This window comes from Zosterops lateralis, assembly GCF_965231275.1.
Source record: "Zosterops lateralis genome assembly, chromosome: 16".
In the NCBI taxonomy this organism is placed as follows: domain Eukaryota; kingdom Metazoa; phylum Chordata; class Aves; order Passeriformes; family Zosteropidae; genus Zosterops; species Zosterops lateralis.
In genome coordinates, this window is record NC_139776.1 from 13,453,930 (window position 1) to 13,478,012 (window position 24,083).

The following is a 24,083-nucleotide window of genomic DNA, read 5'->3' on the forward strand; positions in this document are numbered from 1 at the left end:
GGAAAAAAACAAAAAAGCTTTTCCTCCGTGGCATTTTGACATTTAGACTCCACAGAACTGTCTCAGTGGAGTGGAGTTATTCAGTGAAAAGCTCCCCTCTCTCTGGCCCGGGAATGGCTGAGGAGCTGTTGGCGCCCAGCGCTTACAGAGCCTCAGGGGCGAGCGGGCCAGGCAGGGAATCCCGCAGCGAGGAGCACAGCAGATGGGCTTTTATCAGCAGGCCTTTCCCTTCCCCTGCTATCTGTCCTTTTCTACCTGAGTACACAGGAAAACCTCAGCTGGAATCGCCTCCGCCTGGAGATGGCGGGACCGAGTCTGTCCTGGTGGGTTTCAAATGGGAGGAAAAAGGAGGGGCTGAGGGTCAACTTTCCACTAGATTTCTTTTTATTTTTTTCCATGAGACAGCAAAGAGAGAAGGAGGGAGGGGGAAAAGGGGGGGGGTGGGCGAGGGGGAACTGAGAAAAAGCAGAAATTGAGGCAGGATAGAGTGACCATCGGCGCTGCCGGGCCGGGCGGGAGCGGCGCGGGGCAGCGGAACTGCCGGGGCGGCCCCGAGGAGCCGCGGGACGGGGACAGCAGCACCTGCCCGGGCCGGGCCCATGAACGGGACACCTCCTGCTTCGGTAGGAACAAACCCCCGTGGCTCCGACACGGGGCACTTTCCTGGCCCTCCGCTCCCCGGGCTGAGGCGGTCCCATTTCCCTGCCGCACGGCGCCGGAGAGATTTGCCTTCCCTCACCTCACACCAGTCCTGCAGATCTCCCTCACGGGCCTGGCAAGCTGTAAAGTTTTAAATCTCTCTTAACTCTGTTATTTTGCCATTTTGCTCTTCTGCGTTTATTTGCTCGACTTTTCTGTTCTACTCCAAAACCTTCTTTTCCAGGCAGTGCCTGCGATTTGGATTATTTGGATTCTGTTTGATGTTTCTGCCTCTTCATTTTTTTTTTTTTTTTTTTTTTTAATTTTGCTTTCTCGTTTAAGCTACTTCTTTTCTTCCTGAAATTATTTTAGATGTTATGTCTCTTCACTCTTTTATTACATGATTTTAAAATTAACAATGTACATTTCCTAAGCTCTATTTTTACACTCTTCTGATCAATTAGTGACATTATTTTATTCCCCTAAATGCAGTAAATAAAATTATGATATAATGTTAAAATAAATATTTTTTCCCCTGAAGCTTTCATAACTCTAGAAAGATAAAGGATTGGATTTTATCTATTTTAGGAGTGATACTATTTTTCTTTGAGCATCAGACTGTAATTATTTTTCTGACTTGCCCTGTCAGCTTTCTGTGTAGCACCTCACAAAAACTAATCTTACACTACACATATCCCATTGTTCAGTCTTCCATTAGTATTCTTAATATTCTTTAATTTTGTGTGAGTTCAGCAAGCAGTGATTGCTTTACACAGTTAACAAGATACAAAATGGAGAGGTCATTTCTGATTGTTGTTGGCAGCACCAGAATTTTTCTTTCAACATCAATTTCTATACAATTTTATAGTCCCTATCAATCCTATCTATTCTATCAATTTTATAGTCCTTGCAATCACAGGAAAATGAACAATTTAATGGTAATTTTATTACAGTTGTTATCTTCCAAAAAGGATTAATTTCTTTCTGTTGTCCAGATTTTTGTCTACTTTTTCCTGCTTTATTTCTCCATCTATACTTTACAGCTCTCTCTTTCTGCTGCCTTTCAGCCACAGCACGAAGGCAAAGGAGCACTCACTGCGTTCTAAAGTGCCTTTGGTGCTGTGCCTGGAAATTTGGGAGGTTCTGGGCATCTTCTTAATGTGAGAAATGCTCTGACCAAGCCAGGGAGAGCCCTGCAGAGGCAATACTGGAGTGTCCCCCCTGCCTGCCCCTTTAAAATTCCAGGCATTTTCCTCGGATAGTCTGAACTCTCTCATTTTAGACAGTTTAATCAATGTCTCTCAGAAGGATCTTTTGATGCTTCTTAGGGCTTAAGGGGGATTTTTGTAGCTTGGTTTTGGTGGTGGTTTGGAGCCTTTTTTGTTGTTGTCTTTAGTAGGGTTTAGTTTTTCTTTCATTATTTGTTCCTGTTTGGGTTTTTTTCCCCCAAGAACATCCCACGTTTACTTTACAAATATCAGTTTCACTTCCCAATGCATTTCTCACTTCACAGAATAATTATATTTTTCCCCACTGAAGCAGGCTCAGAAAGCTTTCACAGCATTCTATTCCAAATGCAGAAACACACAAATAATAGTATTTTCCCTAATTATCATCTCTTTTTCTTGTACATAAAAAGCCCCCAATTCACTGAAAACTGAAGGATTTTGCCAGCTTAAAAATAGGCTTTTTCTTTATTATTCCTTTCAATGTGTTACACACAGACAGAAGCCGAGATACACATGAATCACTCCTCAGTATTTTCCAGACTGAACACCTACTAAAAGCCTTGGCTAAATAATTAATATCTTCTTCATTAAGTGCTCCTAGAGGATATTTGCTTAGAAAAAATATTAACTTTATTTTTTTTTAATATTAATAACATTCCTTTAAAAAGCAAATTGAATGGAAAAAACCCCACCCAACCTAAGTGGAATAGTAATCTTATTTTTTTTCTTTCAAATCAGACAACTTCTTTTAAAATTTCTTTGCTCATATGGATAAACTTTTATTTAATTTACAATCGGTATATTGAATTTGAGTGATTAGGAAACAGAAGGCAGCACTCTCTGCAGGGAACACTCACTACACCTTTTCCATTTGCTTCTCTCTGCATCTTGAAATGCTCATGCCATTACAAAAACAACCTGGGATAATGAGAAAAACATTACAGCACAAATAGTATTGAATTGAGTATTTTGAATCTGTTCAACATAATAACTTTAATTGTTTAGCAAAACACAAAGTATGGGTTTTGTCCTGACAATAGAAATATCTCAGTTAAAAATGTCTGGGTGTGCACATCAGCCTCTTATCTCCCTGCAGAGCAAAATTTGACATTAATTTTGCAATGAATTTTCAGAAGTTCCCATAACTGAGGCATTTCCTGTGCCAGTGGAAAGCAACCCTGGAAGGGGAGCTGTGCTCGGGGCAGCTGCAGGTCCCAGATCTAACTGCTGATGGCAGCAGGGACGTTCTTTTGGGGGAACCCTCTGGGGAGGCACAACTGACAGAGGCATCCATGCTTTTTGTGGGTGGAAATGTATTTGCTTAAAAGAAAAATTCAGAAAATGGGCAGAAAAATTCAGAAAATGGTTCCTGGTGTGGAACCATCCAGTGGCCCATAGTGAATCATCAGATGTAACATATGTTACCACATATCAGATATATATATAAATAATGTCTATGTATCTATTATTTAAGATTCACTCTGAGCTTTACAATAATTTATCTGTTGAATTTCAAAGCTTGTTCTTTCAGAATATTCCTAAGGTTTTGAAATGGGCTGCTTCAATGGGTCTGATTCAATACCTGACACTCCAGAGGTAACTTTTATTTTCCATGACCTAAAGTGGTTTCAGAGATATCAAAATGTAAGAAAAAAAAATTAAAATAAACTCCAAAGCAAATCAAACAAAACAAACCTAAAAAGAATATAAAAATTAAAAGAAAACACTTGCAAATAAATAAATAGAGAGGTAGGTCAAGTTGGTAGGAAAACTGTGATGCCATAAGTGTAAAAACAACATCTTTGTCTCCATGATTGTATGAGTCCCCAAAATTCCAGAGTTGAAATGAACATCCATGCTCCTGGCACAGCTTCAGAGACTGGTAAGATCATAAATTAAACTGAAGTTCTAGTCATTAGTTAGCCCATAACAAAAACAATGATGCAATTTCCAGTAGTTTTGCTTAGAAGCTGTATTTCTTAGAAAAAAAAAATTAAAACTCAAGTTTCTGTAGTAGAAAAGCCAAAAGCAGAAGTTCTAAAATATAATTGTTACTGAACAAGAATGGTCCAAATCCTGAAAATGTTTTGGGCCTGGCTTGTACTTCTGGCAGCTTCATCTCATTAGAGCTTTGTCATCTTGCTTGAAAACTCATTTTTCATCTATTCTCATTCCAAACCTGCCAAGCACACGCAGGAACTGAGACATTCTCCATTTTCCCTTTGGAATTCCAGGGATTGAGCTTTGAGGCTCTTTTTAGACACACTTTTCAATTTCTTTGGTTTATCCAAACTTTTCCAATAAATTACTGGTGTTCTTGGAGTGCCTTCCAGACACAGCTACACCGAGCTCAAACAAATATCCCCCCTCCTACTGAAGCTGCTCCAATTTCCCATTTGAGAGTTCCATTTGCACTTTGACAGCAGTGCTACACTGCAAGCTCAGTTCCACCTCAATCCCAAACTCTTTTACATTCCTGCTTCCAAGAGCAGCATTTCTCAGCCCAAATGCACAGCACACGTTTTTTTCTTGGATATTTGTCCGTGGTGACTTTTTTCTTAGAATGTTTGTTTTTTTTTTTTTTCCTGTGTTAGTCCATTAATATGGCACTTCCAGAAATTTGTCTTCATCCTTACTTCCACTTATGGGCTACACATGGATTTCCCTCCTTCCCTGGAAAAGCTGACGGCGCTTTGTAGAGAGAGTCCACAGCTCTCACTGATCTTGCACAGATACCCAAGACTGCTCCAATCTCTTCCTTCCATATGGGACATGACATCTGAGTCCCTGATCCCAGGATTTTCCACACACAGACAAGAGCAACGCAAAGTACTTTATTCTTCTTTTCTTTTTCCTCATTTCTAGCGGGGACACGTGAGTACAGCAGATAAAGTTTGCAGCTGCTTCATGTGAATCCAATAGCTCCAAGTGCTCTTAAATGTCTGTGCCACAGTCAGGATAACACAACCTTGCCAGGATGTGGAAGGAATGTCCAGAAACCTCCTTTTCTCCCCATCAGCAGCCAGGAAGGTCTCCCCTCCCTGCCACTCAGCACTCTCAGCTGGGACAGGCCAACATGTGTCACCAATATGCAAGTGCTGCCCTCAAGAAGAAATTGTGTTTACAAACCAAGATTAATTTGAGTCAGACCCTCTCAGTGAGGATGTCAAGGGCACAGGCAGAAAAAATGATAGGATATTTAGAAACCGCATTATACATGGAACACAAATTAAAGACTTCTAGTATTCTCTTTTAAATTTAACCCCTTAGTCATAGCCCCTTCAAGATTCCCTTCAGTAAGTGTGTCTGCCACCAGCCAAGCAGGAATTCCTCTCTTCTCCAAGGCATCCAAGGGAAGCAGGGAGTGCCTGGGAGGCACCTCCCAGGTCTGCCCCAGCATCCTCATCCCAGGGTACAGCTGGGCTGTATCAGAGCCAGCCCCATCACCTGGAGCAGGGAAGAAACACCCAGGGCCCCACCAAGTCTGGGATGCATCATCCTGGATTGATCACCAGGAGCAGCACAACTGCACCCTATCTCCAGGGCATGTACTGCACAGTGGGAACCCCTGCCAAAACCACAGCTCCTCTTCCTCACTCTGCTTCCCACCTTCAAACAAGTACCACATGGACCTCAGCACCTCTGTCCTCTCACTGTCAAGCAAATTGCTTAAAACTGATCAGCAGGAAAATCCAGACAGCAAATTAATTTTGTTTTTACCACCAGATATAAACTGACCGTTGTTCTTAGTTATCATATTACCCCATGGCCAGAAGGATTGCTGTTGCCCAGAGGATTTCAGCGGTAAATCCACCATTAGTCTCCACCAGTAAGAGACCAAATATTCTATTTTAAAAAACCGACTTCACATTCTAGATGTCTTGATTGTTACAAAAGCCAATTTGTTTCCAAATGTACAAATAGAACAAACCCAAACCAAAAAAGGCTTCAAAGGGAATACCAACAGGAAATCTCACATGTCCATGCCTGTTGTTACAAATGCAATGGCAAATATCGGATTAATAAAAGACAATTTATTAATAACAATATCGAACACCAGAAAGATGAGAAAACCACAAAAATAGGAAAATGTCAGCGCCGCGCTGGGTGGATAGGGGTCCGCACCGATGTACAAGACGCCTTATAGGATTTTTCTGCCCTTAGGCAGTCCAGGTGTCGAGGATGGGCTTAATAGTCCGAATTTCTTTTCGATGGCCTTCCCGGATCTTGTCAAGTCCCGTTCTTTCATTCCGGGAAAGCTCTTTTCTTATGTCAATTTCACGGGTCAGTCTTATGCTGATTTCATTTTGCTTGTTGCGCCAGAGAGTTGATGAGATTGGCATCGTCGTCAAGAAGGAATTTCTCCTTGCATTGGCGAGGAAGTGATTCTTATCAAGGTTGGCCAGTGTCTTTGTCTAGTCTGATGATTCTTGTCCTGTCTTTGCAACTGAGATTGGCAGGCTGGGGGAGAACGATTAGCCTTCTACTGGATTTCACAATTTTTATTAACATCATTCTCATTACACATCGGATTATTATTTCATACGCGAATTTTTACCCTAAATTTATCACACCTGTAAAGCCTGTGTCTAATCATGAATTGGAAGAGAGGCGATGGATGTGTAAAAAAAGTAATGCCTTAAAAGACAAGGCATGCTCTTACAACATAGCAAAGGGATGAGTATTTAAAATAGGGGTTTTTCTAGAAAGTGAAAATGGAGCAGCAATAGCTTGAAAGCTTCCTCTTTTGTACAGTATTCAAAGGCACTTCCTTGGCTTCTCTTCTTACGTGGTCATACTTCTAGAGACAGTTCCCTAGAGCTGGAAATCATATCTTAGATTTCCCCCAAATGAGCCAGAAAGACTTAAACATGCAGAAAATGAGGAATAGGAGAGAAGATTTAAAGAATGTTTTTTTAAAAATCCCCTAAATCTCAGTATGAAGGCATGAGTACATTTTCAAACAATCATAGAGTCCTGTCCTTCAGCTCCTGGGACCAGGAACACATGTCATTTTAAATGGACAAAATACTATAAGATGTTGATGGTATTAAAACAGAATGTTAGAATTACTTAAAAACAGGAAACAAAATTATAGTCTTCAGAGACAGCTTAAATTCCAAGCTGCACCTTGAAGGAAGGCTGAATAGCCATCTCAGATTAGGTGCTAATTGTTAAACTGGTGAAGCCGGTGAGAAACTTGTTTTCAGTAAGAGGGAATAGCCAGGTAATTATCACTGACTTTTTGGCTCTGTGGATAATTAAGCCACGTGGATCCAAGCCCTCTGGATAATTAAGCTGTTGTGTGGGCTCAAATCTTAGCAAAATTTTGAAGTAGAATGCAGAGAACTTGATTAAAGATGACTAGAGTGAAGTAAGGAGATTATTTGGCCCAGTCAAGGTCACTACCTCTGCTTGTAATGAAAAATTAGCAAGCTGAATAGGAGAGCCATGTGGATAACCAAAGAACTGGAAGAGAAGTCATTTATATTTAGCAATTCTACAGGCTTAACCTGTTCACCTTAGCTGGGAGATTATTAGGAAGTCACTTCCTCATCCAAGCACCTCTCATGAGGGGAAAAAGAAAGTAAGTGCATTTGCCACAATGAAGAAGGTTTAGAAGGATTCTGTTCCTAGAAATTGAAATAAAACAAATTTAGAGCAATGAATTACCAGAGATGTTATCACTTCATTCAATTAAGCCTGAAATACTGAAATCTAGGCAGGGTCTCCAGCCTGTCCTAGAAGAAATCAGGCCATGTGATCCCAGTGGTTTCGTTTGTTTTTGCAAGCTGTAGCTTCATTACAGCTTTTCCCCCTCCTAGGTATTTAGCAGCACTTTGTTTATCCAGTCCTGTTCTGGGGATTTCAGACTATTTTCTCAAGGTTCCTCTAAATTATGGGTCCAGTAGTCACGTCTAAATCCATTGCAAACACAGTAATGAGCACAATAGCTCTGGTACAGACCACATCCCTGAAACCATTTACAAGAGCCACATCATTCATCTCCATCCCTGCAAACAGGCTTTAGAATTCCTGTATTCCCTGGGCCTTTTCCACCTGGGTAGAACACAGCTGGTATCAGAGTTACTTCTTTAAATGTTAGTTCTGTCTAAGTATTTCTGTTACTAATCTATTTCTAGTTTTAAAATTCACTCCATCCCCAATTGTGGCATCTGACATCTGTATGGAAAGTGAGACAGGGATCCAGCCCTTGCTGATGCTTTATAGGCACCATCACACTAAATAGTTCCTGGGAGGATGCAGCTTTGTCTGGTTTGGGGGTTCTTTTTGAATCTGTATTAGTTTTGAATATGAGAAATGTCAGAGCAGACTAACTGACAGACATCCAATTAATTCCTAAATCTCCCTGACTTTGGAGAATAAATAATTATCTCCAGGCAAGGATTGCAGTGCTTCCCTACCCTGCACGTGGCAAAAGTTTTCCTTATGTCTCCTCTGAACTTTTTCTCCTGTAATTCAAACCAAAGAACAGAGCATCTGAGCAGGGATGGCTCCAAACAGGCAGTGGGAGAGAGGAGAACAAACAGAGTCATTTATCCTGAGTTGTACAGGGTGCGATGGACAAGTTTTTCTTCTAAGAGGACTCTTCCTTTTCAGTCTTACCACAGTTGTCTCTAAAAGCCAGTGAGTCTTGGCCCCTCACTGCCATAAAGTGTGATTCCCACCTTTTTTACCTGGAATTTGAGCTATGATGGCACAGAGAACTCAGCTGAAGATCCTTCAGAGGGAAATTTGTTTTCCTCATTTCCAAGCTCAAGTGGTTTTGGTCTAAACAGTATGTCATATGTCTAATTACAGGGGGCTTGATAAACCAGCATAACTGTGAGAGAAAATACACACAGAGTGGTTTCAAAGAGCCTGTGCTGAGCTGTCCCCTCCCTCACATGCACACAGAGTTTAAAATGGTTACGTTTGTATTTATGTGCACAATAATGTATACAGCATCTGTAAAATACATGCAAGCCCAATTATTCCTGTCAGTGCATATTCCTGCACATGGCAATTATTTTCATATTTATATAAGATATAAATATACTGTATTAATATCTGACCTTCCTGACTGCTCTGTAGGCAGATCAAGGAGCCCCAAATATCTGGAGATCATAGGAAGGATTGATGCAAAAGAGGGAACTTTTGCCAATGGGGTATAAGGAAATTGGGTGTAAAGCACAGGACCTCTGGCAGTATTGCTGGATCACCTTTTATCTCAAGCAATTATTATTCTTTGCTGGCATTCATTCTGACTTACACACATTTTTGCTCCACATGGGCGACCAAAACTGGACATGATTCTCTAAATGAAGACCAGTATGTCCATGAAATATTAAACACTTTCATATTTCAGTTACAAGTTCCTTCTCTAGACACCCTAGAATTCATTTGCCTTTTTATACACAGCTGCATCACATTCTCACTCTTGGTCATGCTGTAAACAATACAGTCGGTTCTTCTTTTATCATTTGAAATCCAGAAGTCATTACCTTTAGAAATTAATGGGAGTTTGCTCTCGAGCTAAAGTGTTTAAATGTGGCCTCTGCACTGTTGCATCTCATCCGGTTTCACAGCTTCATTCCTCAGGATTATCTAGCTGGAGATTCTGAGGACAAAGGTAGGGAAGCAATGAAAGTGTGCAAAGGAAAAAGAACTAAATAAATGGCAGGTGAGAGAAAATTCCCTAAAGGGAATTCTGTCAAAAGTTACAGGCCACAGTGGATGGCTGAAAATGAAAGAACACAGAAAGTAGGACTAGAAAATTGAAATGAAAGGAGCAAGAAGGGTAGATTGAGTTCAGTAAGTTAAAAAAATGTTAACAGTAAAATTGCACAGAAACAGCATATTGCATCAAACACTACAGAATTCTCTCTGGTACACTTCTCTCTCAACAAACATAATTCATTCTAGTGAACTGATTGTGGGATTGGTATAGAGGGACTAGAGAAGAGACAGTGCCTCTTGGACCAGGCCCCTGTACTGGGGAATGACAAAAAAATACACCAAGGACCAGATAGAGTCTGGAAGAAAGAACCAATGGAATGAGAATGAGCTGAGAGAAGGGCTCCAATGCCAATTTGACTTTAGTCAATAGTATATTACAGGCTTTTTTCAATTTAAGAGTGAAAAGGAGCAGAAATCTGGATGTAACACACTGGCATCCCATAGAAATCCCAATCCTAGAAATTCATGTCCTTTTTTTGCTGTTTAAAAACAAGTGAAGGTGACACCATTTTATACAGATGAATAAGGTTTTAAACCTATTTTATTAAGAGGGAAAGTGAGTTCTTTCAGCCACCTGGCCACTGCAAGGAGGAGCTTGGTGTCCTGCCATCCCACCATGCTCCAAGTGAGGGTCTTGCAGGAATGTCCCTGTCTGGCAGCATCTGAGCACACAGATGAAATCCCTCACTGCAAGGGGTGTAAAAACCAAACTTCACTTGCAACTCTGCCTCCAGGGTCATTCCTGGGAAACCTAAGGGAAATTATGTGGGCTGGAGGAGAACATTAGCTGGTGTCTTTAAGTACAGGTATTAGAGGAAAACTAAAAATACCCTCAACTGTTACTCTTAAAAGAAAAGAGTCTTGGACCTAATTTTGCTTGAAAGCCTTAAAAATTTTGATTTTCAGCTACAGAAATGGCTGTCTCCATAGAAAGCACATGGATCAGTTTTAACCACACCAAGTTTATATTTAGACCCAAGCACCACAACTGAATGCATTGCATTTTTTTAAAATGACCCAAAATACCAAGGTAGGACATGAAATAATGAATGAAGTGTGAGACTGGAACACTCTTGGGACCTGCTTTCCACAACCACGGGAAACTTTTTATGAGCAAATCAGAAAAGAGAAATTAGAATGAAAGATGCCCAGAAATAAGTACACAAATGGGACCATCTAATAGTGACATTTTGAATAGCAAAAAACAGATTTGGGGGGTGGCGGGGGGAGGTGGAATCAATGGTCATTGACTGACAAATAGGGAATCATGTTTGGAATAAACACAACATCTTTTGTGGTTTGTGTAAACGCATTTATGCAACGATTACTGCAGTTATGTGTAAAGATTAATCTCAATTCCTGATTCAATGTCAAAACCCAGTGGGATTATCATTGTACTAATACATTGTACCATGTATTCATGGCTTTCAGAACAGCTGAGTTTGGCAGAATTGGGGTAATTATAACCTCAGTGATCTGAACTAATGAAGCACAAGCCCTGCGGAGAGATGTCCATGCAAGCTCTGGAGCTGGCAGTGGCCACAAAGTCTCTCCAAGCAATGTAGTGGTATTTATTATCCTGCATCTCACTGTGATGCAGAAAAGAGGAAAACTGGAAGTATATTGTGGGTTTCCTATTATGATCAGTAGCAGATGGGGATACATGGGATATCTCCCAAAGGGAAAAGCCATGTATATTGAATCTGCACTGAAGGTCAAGTGGAAGGGATGGATGTGCATGCAGAGACCTCTCTTACTGGGAAACAGCCTTCCCCTCTCCTAGCAAAGTCACAGAAGGTGAAAAGATTAGAAAACATTTGAAAACTGGGCTTCCTGAGCAATCCCAGAGAAAGCCATCACCTCATTCTGTGGTCAGGCTGTATAAAACTGCCTGTTTGGGTCCTCCTCCAAGAACAGGAATGGTGGTGATTTATTACAAAACTATGGATATTGATCTAATACCAATATCCAACTATGACGGACAAAGACTCTCTAACAATTTAAAGTTAGAAAGTGTATGTTTATTACGACGCCGGGCAGCGTGCGGGATAGCTCCCAGAAACACACGCGCAACAATTTACAGATCATCACAGGGTCTTTTATGTACAGGAGTATTGAATACCCAAAACACAAATGCATATTCATAACTTTGGTACATCCCATTTCCCGCTTTGTATGGTAATTAGCCCAAAAAGCCATCAAGCATGCGTAGTTTGTTCTTTAAAATGGGTGGGTGGTCTTTTCTATAGGGTGGGGTCTCAAAATGATGAAGTAAGATCATCCTCCTTTGACTTTTTAATCTTTAGTGTTCGTGACAGCTAAATCTTGTTTTTTTCCGGGACTGTTTGATTTATGATTGTATTGTATTCATGGGGTCTATTGATTATTCAGGATGCAAAAGCCTAGTTTGACAGCTTCCCTGATTTATCAGTTCCTTCCAAGATTTATCAGTTCCTTCAGTCTGGCTTCTGTTAGCAAAAGGGAAGTCCTAGCTACATTATCTCAGCACTATTTATTTTGACTACAGTCTTTAATTCTTTTAAATCAATGCCTCAGTGGCATAGCTGCCAAGTGGAACTTGAGTAAAACATGAAGAGATCCAAATGCTGAGAAAAACGTTTCCTTGCATAGAATCATAAAATCATGGAATCACAAAATGATTGGGTGGGAAGGGACCTTAGAGATGAGCCAGCTCCATCCCCTGTCATGGACAGGGACGCTTCCCACTAGGTCAGGTTGCTCCAAGCCCTGTCCAGCCTGGCCTTGGACACTTCCAGGGATGGGGCACCCATGTACCTGAAAAATTAGAAATTCCTTTCATTTTTGTTCTTTTGGATGTGCTCAAGAATTTGCCTTTTGCAATTGGATTTGAAGAGCATAAAAATTTAATTCCCAAATGGTCTAAGAGTTAAGACCAGAACATGACAGGGCAACAGAAACATGCTGGTTTTTTCCTTCTCATGCTTCCAAAGATCCACTTCAACTCATGGAGAGAAAGCCCCACCCTAACCCAGCTGGAACTAAGCATGTGTTGAGTGTATTTCCAATCTGCAGGTTCACAATTCCACATTAAGGTCGCACTCAACTTTCCTCTTATTTTAATAGTGTGAAAAGCAAAGGCAGATGTGCTGGCTGTGGATGGCAAAAAGCTGTCCAGGGAGAACATGGGGAGAGGATTGAGGAGTTCTGGTGTCCACCCAAACACCAAAACCTATCTGCAAGCTCTGGCCCTGTCACTGTTCTCTGAGAGGTGTGCGGAAGGCCTGTGCCAAAAAGGGGCACTGAGATTATCACCCAGTCCCCCAGCAGTGAGTGAAACAACTGAAATTCAGTGAGATTCAGGTCAGAACCCAAACTGAGCCACCAGGTTGTTCTGTTACAACACAGTTTCAATCAATTTCAATTGCATAATTTGCATCAATCTCAAATTATTTTGTGGTTCAAACAGGAGTAGCAGCTATTCCTTTGGTTTCCTCTTTGGTTTCCTTCACATCTTTACAGTCCTGAAAAAGCACCTATTTTTCTGTGCATTCTGTGCAGTCAATCCTAAGATGTAGGAAACTTAAAGGGCAGAGGAAGCCCTGGCTGAGCCAGCAGAGCTCTGCCTGGGGCACTGGTGATTCCCATTTGTCTCAGGGGGATCCATTCCTTTCACTCCAAGTGCTCCTTAGCACCATTTCCCTTTTTACTGCTACTCCTTTGCTGAAACCTGATGGTTGAGGTGGGATTGCCCTGCAGACTGGCTAGGACAGTTCTAGGTGACCATGGAATTCCCTCAGGGGATCCCCAGTCATCCCTTCAACTTCCATGTTTCATTTTCAAAATTTTTCAGTCTCTCACCCTCTAAAAATCTCAACACTTTTCAAGGCAGCCACTAATTCTTGGTTTTTCTCCTTGCATTCCCTTTTTTTCCTGTCCTCTCCTATGGTGTAGTGGGCATGGTGGTGTTTGTTCAAAGGTTGGACTTGGTGATCTTGGAGCTCTTTCCCAGCCTTAATGATTCCAGGATCCTTTTCAAAGCAGAAGCTCAGCAGCTCAGTGTAGGTGAAGATTTACTGAATGCTGTAAAATGGTTTTCTGTATTTTATAGGTCTTTGTTCACCTACTTTAACATCTCATTTCCCCAAGCAGATGTTTTCAGCTCTTTATAAAGATGCTGATTAATTTGTTAGTCAATCTGAAGTTGTCAGAAAATCTGTCTAAGAAAATTTCAACTTGTCCCTTCCAGTGTTCATAGCAGACTTTTTGCATGAATGTCTCACACTCATCACTCTGTTGTAGATTAAGATAAATCTCTGAAGAGAGTGAAGCTGTGACAAGAAATGAGTTCTCCTCAAAAGTGTTGAATATACCGGGGTGTTTCCAAGCAAACCAAATTTTCATGAAGTCTTTTAATATGACACCACAAAAAATTGGCTAAAAAGAAAAAAAAGTTGTTTCCCATCATCTGTCATTTTCCAAATTCACATTCAGGAAAAATGCTTGTGAAATACAATAATTGGGATAAAGATTAAAATGCTTTATTTACATATTGAATATCATAATCCAAAGCAGAGAGGGAATGGCACAGAAAAGGGTATTGTGATCTCTGACAACTGGCAACAAACTTTCAAATGTCTGAATTTGTTTTAGTTCTAAATAAAATTCTGTAATTCCCTTAACAATCAAGACCACTGCAACATGTTGACTACATCCTTACATAGTTTGTTAAACTGCAGCCAACGTTCACTGCTTAAATTTCACCGCTGGGCAAGACTAAGTCTTCAGAACCAAAAATTTAAAAATCATATGCTAAAGTTCTCCTCACACATTTTAGCAACATTAGGGAAATCAGAACTCTCCTCTCAAGATTCCACTATTAAAGCTATTTAATTCTAAATTGTAAGGGGCTCAAAAGGAAAATAAACTTAAATTTAAGTGCTCAGAAATAAACACATGTGAATATAGCCAGAGGTAAGGAAAATAGTTTGATTGCTTTAATTAGCCTTTGATGAGTCCCAGAAGGAAAATAATGGGCAAGATGGAAAAGTAAATCTCTCTCTAATGCCAGAAAAAGAAAACAAACTTAGGGAAGAGTTTTGCAATACCATGCAAATAAGGAAACCCAAGATTAATCATAGAATCATGGAATATCCTGAGGTTAGAAGGACCCACAAGGAATATCAATTTCAACTTCTGGCCCTGCACCGACACCCCAACAATCCACCCTGTGCCTGAGAGCACTGCCCAAACACTCTTTGAGCTCTGGCAGGTTTGGGGCCAAGAACACTTTTTTAATTCACTTCTGATTCCACTTTCCTTCTCCTTCATCCCTCCATGAACTTGACCGTTCACACCTTGCAGACTCTGCTGCTCCAGGGAGCATTGCTTTTCCAGCCAATGGACAGAATTTTGCAGAGCAAATGCATATTCCCTAAATATGTGTGATTTCCAGGTTCAATACTTGCCCCAGGGCTGCACAATCCCTAGCACCCAAGTGCTTGTGACTAAAACCCCTCATGTGCACCAGGGATCAAACCAAGCCAGGTTTGCATTTCCATCCCACCCACCATTCAGGAGTCGCTGTTTGAAGTGAGCAGATGTCAGCTGTAAAATTTTACTGTTTGCTCAAACAAAATCACATCCACTGGTAGTTTTGCTAAGATAAAGACAAGGAAATACAACAGAAGCAACATTTTGGGGTGGAAGCTTGTTTAAACAGTACATTGGGGGCAGGCCAACGTGGTGTCCATCAGGCACCTTTGTGCCAGCCAACATTCCAGGTGGGCAGCACACACTGACCTGAACACCACAGGTATCCTACAGAGCATATCCTGCAACGAGGCTAAAAAGTTGCTTTAAAAACCAAAATCTGCTGCATGAACATCACTGTGTGCAAAGCAAAACAGCTTCCAGCTCACAGCTTGCTCTCTTCACCTCAGCTGAGGGCAAGGAAAGAATTAGACCCCAAATATCTCCATCCACCTGCCACAGACAAGCCCTGTGTCATGGAATCATGGAATAGATTGGGTTGGAAGTGACCTTTAAAGGTAATTTAATCCAACTACCCTGCCATGAGCAGGGACATCTTCATCTAAATTAGGTTGCTCAAAGACCCTCTAACATGACCTTAAATGTTTTCTGGGATGGGGCATGACCACCTTCCTAGATAACTTGTGCTAGTGTTTTATCACCCTCACCATAAAATTTTTTTCTTCCCTTTAAGCCTCGATCTGAAAAATCAGGAAACTTTAATGTTTAGCATGCTAATATTTTTAGGCAATGTATTGTATTTGACCAGCTGTATATTTGGAAAACATAGACAAGCTTTTGGGCACAAAAGTCATTATTTAGTTCTTGTACGAATTGTAAACATCTACCTAGAATATGAACATCACCAGGGATACTCAGGTTTGTAAAATCAGTTACATGAAAAGAAGTTCCAGTTGTGACCCGAATGGTTGTGACCTAATGGTTATTTACACATGAAGGTTTGTGTTAGAGCAGTCTTTAGGAAGCATCAAGAAATCCCAGTGAGGTTTGGACATCTTTTGTGAAAAGAGATGGGGAAAAGCCAATAAAAGGGAAATTCTTCTGAAGATAAGAAAAGTATGAGGGTAGGATCCTGACCTAGCAAATATTTTCACATATAACCATTATAAATGGGCAATTGCCATGGGTGAGGGCTGAGCTTCTGTACAAGAGTTTGCAAGATCAGAGTAGGTAAAGAATTTACACAGAGGTGTCACCCTGTTACTTTACTAAACTGCAGTTACTGAAAATTCAAGCCCATGATTTTACCATGACAACAAAAAATTCTCATAGCAAGACTTTTTCCTTTGGGTTAGTGGAACTTTTAGTCTTCTAAACAAGATGCACCTTCTCTCAGAGGTGATTCAAGATCAAATCAAAGGCTCTTCACATCTGGTATGATGAAATTTGAATCAACTCATTCAAAGGAAACTCCTACCCACAACCATGACTCTGATCAGCTGGGGTCTGAACTTTCAGATCTGCTTTGTATGACTCCAGCTGTGCAGCAGTTCAAGTGCAGACACAGCAGCACTGCCTCCCCAGAGGTTACTCCTCCCCTGTAAAATGCCAGGTTCAGATACATCTCTTTCAGTTGCAGCTCCTGCAGATGTATAAAAAACAAAGGATCCAGCATGTGCATCCCTGCAAATGCCAATGGAGCCCAGACAGATGCAGGAGTGAATTATGAACTGTCAGAATGGTTTGGGTTGGGAGAAACCTTAAAGCCCCTCCAGTTCCAACATGGGCAGGGACACCTTCCACTGTCCCAGGCTGCTCCAAGCCCCATCCAACCTGGCCTTTAACACTTCCAGGGATCCAGGGGCAGCCACAGCTTCTCTGGGCACCCTGTGCCTAAATCTCTCTCTTTTAGTTTAAAACCATTTGGCCTTGTCCTATCACTCTCTGTCTGGATAAAAAGTTGCTCTCCCTCTTTTTGATAAGGGCTGAAGGGGTTCTCCTGTCTCCCTGGAGCCTTGTCTTTGCCAGGCTGAACCAGCTCCCAGCCTGGCTCCAGAGCAGAGGTGAGCATCCTCGTGGCATAGCTACAGCCACCAGTGGAAGCAGCCTCGATGCCCCCAGCACTGATTTGTTACATGAGCATTGTAGAAGCATCCATGACTTACAGGGACAAGGTATTCTGCAAACCTGAGATATTCTAGAATATGTGGTTTTATTGCAAGGGTCGTGGGTAGAAAGGGCCTTCCCTTCAGCCACCAGCCTCGGCTGAAGGGAAGTCCCAGAGAGAGAACGAGAGAGAGAGCAAGAGGGTAAGCTGGCAAGAACAGGGGAGAGAGCTAAAGAGACGTGGCAGGGGTCAGAGTGCAGGGGGAAGAGAGAAGAGAAGAGGGGACAGGGCGAAGAGGAAAACCAAGAGAGCGAGGTCCAGGTTACAATACATTATATCTCCTTTTGTGATGAATATTCTAATTTTCAGTGACCAACCAATACAAGACACAAAATCCTATAGAATCTACATACAGCCTATAAGAACTACTACATTACCATGTGTTATATTTTAAACTCTAAAAACTACTCTTTAGACTTTTCTGTTTTGCTACATTGACCTTTGGATCCCTTAGCCAGCAGAAGGGGATTGTTCAATCCAAAGGGATTCTCCTTCAGCTGGCTAGGCTATTGTCTTTAGGTTATATAGTAACTAAGACTTGGTATCCTACAACTCAAAGTACGCTTCCATTTCGATTACAGGTTTCATATTTTCAGAATCTTTTGCTAAACAATCATATTTATAAGGTTTCCCTGATTCATCTTTCCCAACAAGCATGGCCTGCAGAACAGACAATTCTAGAACTGATCCCAAGCACTTGGAATCGAAGCGTGATACTGACCATCTCTCAGGGAAGGGTAGTCAGTGGAGCTATAAAAGCAGGTGTAGAACAGATTTGGTGTAGCAGTAGTGACCTGATTGAAGCCCTCCCAATGCAGAAATGTTGCATCTTTTAACTCCCTAGTAATGAAGTCATTACAACCAGAAGAATGGCCCAAAACATTTGGTTTCACTCACTCTCTTTACTGCGTCCAGTAGCTTTTCACAGACACAAAACCACCCATAAATCTGGAGACTGGCAGTGCCTCTGGGGGAACAAGGCTCCCATAACCCCGACACTGCAGAAAACTGATGCACATGGAAATAAAAATCAGCTTTGAGAAACAAGAAAGTACAAGAAAAGGAGTCCAGGCTGGTGACACAGTCTGTGTACCCTGCAGGGACTGTCAGCTCAGGTGAATGGCCAGGCTCCACAGCTCAGGTGCCTCCATAAGCATCCCCAAATCCCCGACTTTGCCACATCTTGGAAGTTATTCAGTGCCCAACCCCAAGGCACATAAACACTTACAGCACTGGCCTTTTATAATGCACATGAGTTACGGCTGTGATTTATATGGGATTAGAGCAACCACTTGGAGGTGTAATAAAACAAGATATCACTTCATGATTTATTTTTAAGACCACAATTTGTGTGTGGAGGGGGAGAGGGTTTAAATTGTTATTATTTTTCTATGTTTTCTAGCACAAATTTGTAGACATGATTTTCTGGGCAAAATTTGATGTTGTGGTTGAGTTTCTGCCCTTGGTCATATAATAACCATTGTAAAGCTCAGTTGGGAGGACCCTCACATCTTACGGGAAATAAACCTTTTGAGAAAAGAATCAGGAAAAAAGACCATCTTGGGGAGTTGTATTTAAGATAGCATTTTTCCACTCTTACAACTACAATCTTAAGTATTCCAGTATCAGACTCAAGATACTGGAAATAAAACCATTGTCAGAGATTTGTGTTAATGCTGCACAACATGACAGAAAACCATTGCTGAGATTCATATCCCTGTATCACTTCTATAGGTTTTGACCAACTTTGGTTTTCATGACAATGGCATTTTTGATCCCCACAATGGCAAGAAAGAACCTCTTCCTCAGCCTCCTGCTCTGCTACAGCCTGTTCAGAGCTGCTGATTCCCACTTGGTCATTGAGGAGAAGACAGAATGCAACCTGTCCAGGAGGAGCAAAATGGACTTCTCAGATCTTCCACCCATTTCCATAGCAGGTGAGTAAAACCTGCCCTTCAGTGCCAAATTAACGAGATTTGCAGAAACCACTGCTGTTGATTATTCTGGATTATTTGGATAATTTTGCTCAGCTTCATAGGGCGCAGAACTGTGGTGGCTACAGCCCCCAAGAATGACAATGTGATAAACCTCAGTTTAGAGGGGGAAAAAAATTATACCATTTATTTTAGTTTTACAGGTTTCACTTCAGCTCGTATCACACTTTAAGCCTTTTCGTATTGCAGAGAAGTGGTTTCGTGCTAATATGGGAAATAACCTTCCTTTGAAAATCTTATGCACGTGAGAAAAAAGGAACATAATGTCAGGGTTTTAAGGGTCTGCTCTTGTGGTAGAAAAGTCAACAGCATTAATAGGTATTAATATAACCTCAGTTCACCTGGCCATTAAGCAGGGGAAGAAAAGAGTACTGCAAGGGAGAGCCAGGGGTCATTTATTTATCTATCCAAGACAGGACCAGCTCTATCCCTACAGTTACCTGTCCTGTTTGGGAAGAGCCTCTTTAGGGTGACACTTAACTCTTTTCTTCACAAAATTATTTCCTTACATCTGCCTTAACTATTTCCATGTAATTTACACCAACTTCTTCTCTCAAGAAACTCATGGGTGTTTGGAGATAATCAGTTACAGAACATTCATAACTGTGCCAAAATGCTAATAATTTAAAAAATAAATCTTCTCCTGTTTAGCTCCTTTCTGCAGTTTTTTAGGGCTTTAGTTTAAAGCACTCTGGTTCTTACCTTGTTTCCTGTATTTTCTCCATGCTCTTGCTCAGGACAACATATTTTTAAGGAGAAACAGTTGTCCCACACGTGCATTTCCAAAGAAATCTGAACCTCTGAATCCTGAGTTAAATCAGTGTTAACTGAGACCTTAGCAAAGCTTGTGCTGTTCTGCAGCCTCCCAAGCTGTACCATTTCATGGTCCTTGTGATCCTTGATGCCTTCACTCTCACAATTCCAATAACCTTTTTACCCCAATTAAAATCAGAGATATAAAATACAATCCCTTCAGCTGATTTCTCCATCTTCTCACAGAAGTCAGCCCATGCCTTAGACATGGAAGATGGGCTGAGCTGTGACATATTTCTCCCCACTGCTTCTTAGAAATGCATAACCCTAACTTATAAAGATACAAGATAAATAAATGAATCCCCCCAAACCAGCTCAAACTATTTATTCTTCATTCTGCAACTCTGTAAATCCTAGCAATTAGTAAATATGCAAAAATATATTGATAGAGCATCCTGTAATAGATAAGGAGCCTCCATTTACCAGTGGGGATATGGATGGTTTTTATCTCAATCATCCATTACATAAAGATACTGTTTATTATAAAACTCACACACCCAGAATAAAGGTATCAAAAATACCACAATAGCTTGATGAGCTGGGAAGAGTCTCACACTTCTAACAGTCTTGCTGTGTTAGAGCTCAAATCAAACCCCAGTCATGGAATTTACACAGTTATAATATCTAAAATTAGGTATGGTGACAAATATAGAGAGAGCAAAGTTACAGGATGAAACACCTGTGCAAGTAACATTATGTAAAATGAGGTTGTCGGGGGGAGAAGGAACAAAGAACTGCGGAATGAAAAGTGGCATCATAGATGCAGAGTTTATGCCAAATCAGCAGAGTTTTGTTTGTGGAAAGCAGCATACACTTGTTAATTCCTTCCAAAATTATGCATGTAGCACCACATTTTAACAGAAAAAATTATGGAATTGTAAAGATTTCTCCTATTTTTGTGACTACTGTGCACGAGCACCCCAATCTTTTTCACCAGAGACCTTTAATTTTATTTCTCTGAAATAATTAACTGTTTGCATCTACCAAACAATGTGTAAAAAATCCCTTCTGGAATACAAATAGCAGTTGCTCTTCTGCTTCACACAAGCAGCAGTGAAAGAGTTCAGACACTCTGAATTGAGATGAACATCACTGCAAAGTTGCAGCAATGAGGTGCCAATACAGGTTATCTGCTTCCTCTCACACAAAAATAGGATTATCTCATTGAAATAACATTCTGTAAAATTGATTCCACATTTTGCTGTGCTATTCTCATTGAAGATTTAACTAGAAAATCCCAGAAAGTCAGCAGAAAAGAGGCAGAGAACAAGAAAGCTTCCAAGGTAGGTGGTTGTTCAGAAAACTTTGTTCAATTAGAACAGTTTGTTACTTCTACAGTTTCCCTCATGCATTCATTTGCAAGGCTTTTACTGTCATTCTGTCAGTCCCTGATTTAAATAATTTACATACACTTTAAAGCTCTAAATCTTGTAAATATAGATGTGAAACAATAATGGTGGAAAGAAAATTTGAAACTGTGGCTGCCCCTCGATCCCTGGCAGTGTCCAAGGCCAGGTTCACAGGGCTTGCAGCAATCTGGGATAGCATAAGGTGTCCCTGCCCATGGCAAGGGATGGGATGAGATGGGCTTTAAAATCCCTTCCCATCCAAAGAATTCCATAACTCTGAGTTTCCAAAGTGCACAGGGTGCCTGCAGCCGCTGGGCTCCAGAGATCCCTCCCAGGTCCCAGGCTCATGCTGAGCAAACCCAAATTTTCCACTTTTCCAAGTTGCCAGTTCCAAGCTGCACTCCTGGGGGAGATGAGAGGTCCTTCTCCACTCCCTGAACTGTGTGTGCAGGTGGGGATTCCCTCAGATGGAGGGTCACTGGGCTCATGAGGTGGAGAATTGTGAAGTCACTCCCCTGCTCCCTCAGTGTCACAGCTCAGCAAACAAGAGACTGACAGGGAGTTTTTACTCATCTGAAAAGCTGGGAGATCCAAACCTAACATCTTAATTGGTTCTATTGATAACTTCACCAGCTGAGTACATTTTTGCACCCCTTTCTTCACTGCTGGCCACGCTCTTTCCTACAGACCCTTTCCAAAGCTCCATCCAGTCACGGTCAAAATGAGGTTTGTCATTTTGCTCAGAAGGTTGGTCTCAAGCCACCCTTTCCCATTTCCCAGCCCTATCATGCCTCTGCATTGCTAGCACAGCTCCTACTGCCACAGCCACCTGCTCATTCCCCCAGAACCTCCCACTGTTCCCCACCCTCATTTCACCTGTCTATGAATTCTCGTGTTTTTGTCTTCCAGAAAAATGCTAAACGCAAGATCTCTCCAAAGCCAAGGCCCTCACCTGCTGCTAACTGTGTGCCAACCTTCAAAACCTGCAAACCACACTTGAATTCCTGCTGTCACTACTGTGCTTTGTGCAAATGTCGAATTTTCCAGACGATCTGCCAGTGCCTGATGTTAAACCCCAAGTGCTAAGCCAAGTCAGAAACACAACAAGCCTTCTGTCTTTCATTAGCTTCTCAAGTGGATATTTCAAATTGCCCCATGTGTATAGTAATCAAAATGGAGAGCTCTGAAGCTTGAATTTGCCCCTCTTAAAATTTAATGGACAGTCTTTATTATGGGGTGGGTAAATGTTTTCACAACCTGGATGTTATTTCAGGGAGCAGACAACCAGGGAGATGGGCATTGATTAGGCGTTTTTAGGATAAGAACTGTGTTTTATGATGAATTCTGTATTCCTGTAGGTTTGGGAGATTTATTTGAAGGGTCATATTAATGCCAGTCTGCAGAATTGTGTAACCAGTACCACAAAACCTGCCTCCATGGCACCCAAATGGTCACTAAAACAGGACTGGTTGGGCCAGTGAGGGACTGGAGCTTGGCTCTGCCCACAGGGACATCACCAGCTTTCAGCTCAGCCAAAGTATCAGGCTGAAAATGCAGGGTTTGGGGTTAACTCCATTTTCACATATTCAACAAAAATCAAGACAGGAATTTCTATAGGTTATTCCACCTGAAAAGATGGACCCAAGGCTATAAGGACATTTTCTAGTCATCCTCAGCTAAGCATCCACCTTCTGGGGTTTTGGTCATTCTGCCACCAGGCAGTACCTCCCAGGGGTATGACATACATATATACTTGAAACCTAAATGCATCCGTGCCTTGGAATATAAAAATCAGATTTTTTTTTTTCCCCCAACCATATCTGTAGGAATCAACTCAGTCAGCCCTTCTTCGCCTGCTCCAAGGACACTGAATGTACAGAGCCCAAAAGCAGGAAGACATATCTGGGACTTTGAGGAAGAAAGGAAAGATCAGCAAAAGATGAATGTATATCCCACATGTACATCTTGAAGCAAACCATTCCAACAATCAATCCCTTTCTTTGCCCCTTCTTGCTGCAGGAGCTCCCAGAACCATCTCCAAGGGTGAATTCAGGTGGGAATGTCCAAGTGCTACAGCAGCCAGGGAAAAATAATACATCACATGCTGTATCAACACTTAAAGGCTTAGAAAGAGATGGCTGAAGCTCAAGGCAACAGAAGATTTCTTTCTCTTGTTCTTGAAGCTCTTTGCCTTGCACTTGAAGTATCCAGGATGCCACAGGAGGAAAACCCTTCTTAGTTAAGCTCCCAGGAGAGCAAGGAGGGAGCAGATGCAGAAAACGTCTCTGGCACTGAAGACTTTTTATCTGCCAGACCCCAGCTCTTGCTTTTTACCTCTTCTGTTCTGTACTTACAGTGTCACTCCCCTGCTCCCCTACACTCTTTTTCCTTCTGTGCTACTTGCTTGTTTTTAGCATTTTCCCTTTATCCAACTGCTATTCTTCATTACCACAGGAGCACTCCAGGGCTAACCCACATCTCCCATGTTCTCTCCACCTGCCTGCACCACGGTACCTTCCGGGGCTCTTTAGCTTTCACAATCAGATTTTTTCTAGCCATGAATTTCTAATCCCAATCAAGAATTTTCTAATCTCCTGTGTAGGTCTAATTGAGAAGACAGTTGTTTACTGATATATTTTTTATCACAGCTGAGGGCTACAAAAATCTTCCAGGCAGGAAA

At 41.5% G+C, this 24,083-nt stretch overlaps 1 protein-coding gene across 1 annotated transcript; it reads left to right on the forward strand.

Moving 5' to 3' along the window:
• Positions 1-434: 434 nt before the first annotated feature.
• Positions 435-22,489, forward strand: ASIP (agouti signaling protein; the record flags this gene model as incomplete). Its single annotated transcript, XM_083873457.1, has 4 exons — positions 435-623; positions 18,982-19,184; positions 21,276-21,337; positions 22,313-22,489. The coding sequence occupies exons 2-4, from the start codon at positions 19,004-19,006 to the stop codon at positions 22,487-22,489; spliced, it is 420 nt and encodes a 139-aa protein (XP_083729583.1). The 5' UTR covers positions 435-623; positions 18,982-19,003.
• Positions 22,490-24,083: the final 1,594 nt, after the last annotated feature.